The 5,000-nt window shown below is 48.8% G+C and overlaps 1 protein-coding gene across 1 annotated transcript in view; it reads right to left on the reverse strand.

The window, feature by feature from the left end:
- LOC144954733 (lipoamide acyltransferase component of branched-chain alpha-keto acid dehydrogenase complex, mitochondrial-like) overlaps positions 1-5,000 on the reverse strand; it is a gene marked incomplete at its 3' end in the record, with an annotated part of 25,317 nt that overhangs the window by 15,745 nt on the left and 4,572 nt on the right. Inside the window, exons 2-3 of the mRNA XM_078885168.1 lie at positions 2,155-2,317; positions 1,298-1,373 (exon numbers count right to left, since the gene is read on the reverse strand). Of these exons, the coding sequence (XP_078741294.1) occupies positions 1,298-1,373; positions 2,155-2,317 (239 nt within the window). The remainder of the gene's footprint in view (positions 1-1,297; positions 1,374-2,154; positions 2,318-5,000) is intronic.

Here is a 5,000-nt window from a genome sequence, read left to right on the forward strand (position 1 = left end):
TACACTACTACTACTGTAACTACACTACTACTATAACTACACTACTACTACTATAACTACACTACTACTACTGTAACTACACTACTACTATAACTACACTACTACTACTATAACTACACTACTACTACTATAACTACACTACTACTACTATAACTACACTACTACTACTATAACTACACTACTACTACTGTAACTACACTACTACTACTATAACTACACTACTACTACTATAACTACACTACTACTACTGTAACTACACTACTACTATAACTACACCACTACTACTATAACTACACTACTACTACTATAACTACACTACTACTACTGTAACTACACTACTACTATAACTACACTACTACTACTATAACTACACTACTACTACTATAACTACACTACTACTACTATAACTACACTACTACTACTGTAACTACACTACTACTATAACTACACCACTACTACTATAACTACACTACTACTACTATAACTACACTACTACTACTATAACTACACTACTACTACTGTAACTACACTACTACTATAACTACACCACTACTACTGTAACTACACTACTACTACTATAACTACACTACTACTACTGTAACTACACTACTACTACTGTAACTACACTACTACTGTAACTACACTACTACTACTGTAACTACACTACTACTACTGTAACTACACTACTACTACTATAACTACACTACTACTACTATAACTACACTACTACTACTGTAACTACACTAATACTACTGTAACTACACTACTACTGTAACTACACTACTACTGTAACTACACTACTACTGTAACTACACTACTACTACTGTAACTACACTACTACTACTATAACTACACTACTACTACTGTAACTACACTACTACTACTGTAACTACACTACTACTGTAACTACACTACTACTGTAACTACACTACTACTACTGTAACTACACTACTACTACTGTAACTACACTACTACTACTATAACTACACTACTACTACTATAACTACACCACTACTACTGTAACTACACTACTACTGTAACTACACTACTACTGTAACTACACTACTACTGTAACTACACTACTACTGTAACTACACTACTACTGTAACTACACTACTACTACTATAACTACACCACTACTACTGTAACTACACTACTACTGTAACTACACTACTACTGTAACTACACTACTACTGTAACTACACTACTACTACTATAACTACACTACTACTGTAACTACACTACTACTACTACTATAACTACACTACTACTCTAACTGCTGCTGCAGCTGCCTCACCACTCTTTGATGGTCACCTCCGTGATGCCTTCGCCGATGTCTGACAAGTTGAACTGCACGATGGGACGCAGGTAGCCTGTGACACACACACACAGTGACACACACACACACACAGTCACACACAGACACACACACACACAGACACACACACAGACACACACACACACACACAGACAGTCACACACACAGACACACACACACACAGACACACACACACACACACACAGACACACACACACAGACAGTTACACACACAGACACACACACACACAGACACACACAGACACACACACACACAGACAGTCACACACACAGACACACACACACACAGACACACACACAGTCACACACACAGTCACACACACAGTCACACACACAGACACACACAGACACACACAGACACACGGAGAGAGACACGGGGAGAGACACAGGGAAAAAGACACGGGGAAAAAGACACGGGGAGAGACACGGGGAGAGACACGGTGAGAGAGACACGGTGAGAGAGAGAGACACGGGGAGAGAGACACGGGGAGAGAGAGACACGGGGAGAGAGAGAGACGCGGAGAGAGAGAGACACGGGGAGAGAGAGACACGGGGAGAGAGACACGGAGAGAGAGAGACACGGGGAGAGAGAGACACGGGGAGAGAGAGAGACACGGGGAGAGAGACACGGGGAGAGAGAGACACGGGGAGAGAGACACGGGGAGAGAGACACGGGGAGAGAGACACGGGGAGAGAGAGACACGGGGAGAGAGACACGGGGAGAGAGACACGGGGAGAGAGACACGGGGAGAGAGAGACACGGGGAGAGAGACACGGGGAGAGAGACACGGGGAGAGAGACACGGGGAGAGTTACCACTTGATGTGTGTAGACTTGTGTTGTTGATGTGGTGGTGAGTTTGTAGGCCTTGGAATCTGAGAAACTTGGTGGTTGTGGTGGTTGTGGTGGTTGTGGTGGTTGTTGACCGACGTGGAGAAGCTCGGAGGAGATGAGATATTGCCAGTCGGCTGCAACAACCCTGCAAACAACAACCACCACAACCACAACCACCATCACCACCACAACCACCATTACCACCATCACTACCACCATCATCACCACCATCATCACCATCACCACCAGCATCACCACCACTACCACCACCACTACCACCACTACCACCACCAGCACTACCACCACCACCATTACCACCACCACCACCACCACCACCACCATCACCACCATCACCATCACCACCATCACCACCATTACCACCACCACTACCACCATCACCACCACCACCATCACTACCACCACCACTACCACCACTACCACCACCACCATCACCACCATCACCATCACCACCATCACCACCATCACCACCACCACCATCACCATCACCACCACTACCACCACCATCACCACCACTACCACCACCACTACCACCACCACCACTACCACCACCACTACCACTACCACCACCACTACCACCACCACCACCATCACCACCACCACCACCACCATCACCACCACCATCACCACCACCACTACCACCACCACTACCAACAACAACAACAACCGCCATTTGCCACAAAGTGGCGGTGACGTCACCACGACGCTTGTGCCGATGGTACAAAATGCCCAGGCAGGTGCTTAGTTTTGGTGGGGCTGATGGTAAGGCCCCACCTCTTGGTGGCACGCTCCAGTCTCAGCAGCAGCGTCTCCAACTCCTCCTCTGAATGAGCAGCTATTACCAAATCATCGGCATACATAACGTGGTTGACCAATAGGGAGCCATCCCTTGATCGCACCCGGGCGTCGATCAGCCTCCCATTATATCTGTACCAAATGGAAATTCCCCCGGTACAGCTATTGAAGGCTTCACGAACTACGTGATCGAAATAGATGTAAAATAATGTGGGAGCCAGAGGACATCCCTGTCGCACCCCAAGGTGAACAGGGAATGGCTCCGACTCCCGGCCACGTAGTTTTACCCGCCGGGCCCGCTCACCATCATGAAGGTCCTTAATGATCGTGAGCAGAGGGTCAGGGACTCCGAAAGCACGAAAAACAACCCAGAGCCCAGTCCTACTGATGGTATCATAGGCCTTGACCAGGTCAACGAAGCAGAGATGTAGGTCTTGTGGGAATTCCCTACACCTCTGCTGTAGCAGACGGACAGAAAATATGGCATCTGTGCAGGACCGCCCTTTCCTGAAACCGCATTGGGGCTCCGCAAGCCTCTCCTCAGCGTGCCTAGCAAGGCGATGTTGAATAATCCTTGCCAGGACCTTACCCGGCACACTGAGGAGTGAGATGCCCCTGTAGTTGTTACAGTCTGTGCGGTCCCCCTTCTTAAAGAGGGGGACCACCAGGGCATCCTTCCAGTCCTGCGGAACCCGTCCAGTGGTCCAGACTGTTGTTATGATGTCATGTAGGGCAGTCTGTGCACAAACGCCACCCTCCCTCAGCATTTCGCTTGGGAGATCATCTCTGCCCGGTGCCTTTCCTGGTCTCAGCCTCCGGATCGCCTTCAGTACTTCCTCAACAGCTGGCACCTCAGCCAGCCACTCACAGGGGGTGACCTCTTCTTACAATATTTGAGGCACCGCAGCCTCAGCAGGGTCATCCCCACTTTGCGCCACGATGTTTTCCTGGCTGAGAGATTTTCCCTCCCCCAGCACCTCACAGAAATGCTCAGCAAATCTGCAAACCTGTTCCTGGGGGTCGGAGATTGGATCACCGTTTTTTCCCCTAATGATGGTAATGGGTGTGGCGCTGCAGGTTACTTTGTTGATGGAGTTAAATATCGATCTGTGATCGCGGGCCACTGAGGCAGACTCCATCTCCTCAGCAACCCGCGACCAGCACCCATCCTTGCAGCGCCTCACGGCTCTCCGAACCTCCGAGCGAAGGCTGCGGTAAGCCTCCTCATTCTCCGACGTGGGATGCTGTAGCCGATGAAGAGTGGGCCTGTCGCTTTTTCTCAGCCAGCCTGAACACCTCCTCTGTCAGCCAGGGTCTCTGGGGAGGTCTGGACCGCGTACCCAAAGCAGCCATTGCAGCTGCATGAGTCACAGTCCTAAACCATCTCGCCCATTTACCCTCGAAATCTGGAGGAGTGGGGGACGATGCCAACCCCAGCCGCAAGCGATGATGAAGTTCTCGCTTGCAACTTTCATCAGCTAGCTGAGACCAGGCCACCTTAGGTTAGAATGGGGTCCTGGGTGTACACCCACCACCGGAGTGGAAGAATGGCAGGCGCATCTTACAGGTGACTAGTCGATGGTCAGAGGGCAGATCAGCTCCACGGTAGGTCCTGGTGTCAAGGACACATAGACACACACACGCAGACACACACACACAGACATAGACACAGACATAGACACACACACACAGACATAGACACAGACATACACACATAGACACACACACAGACACATATAGACACACAGACACACACACAGACACACACATTGACATACATAGAGACACACATAGAGACACATAGAGACATACATAGACACACACAGACACACACATAGACACACACACACATAGAAACACACACACATAGAAACACACACACATAGAAACACACACACATAGACACATACACACAGACATAGACACACACAGACATAGACACAGACACACACAAAGACATACACACACAGACACACATAGACACACACACACAGAGAGACATAGACACACAGACA

The sequence above is a fragment of the Lampetra fluviatilis genome, unplaced genomic scaffold, assembly GCF_964198595.1.
Source record: "Lampetra fluviatilis unplaced genomic scaffold, kcLamFluv1.1 SCAFFOLD_424, whole genome shotgun sequence".
NCBI lineage: Eukaryota > Metazoa > Chordata > Hyperoartia > Petromyzontiformes > Petromyzontidae > Lampetra > Lampetra fluviatilis.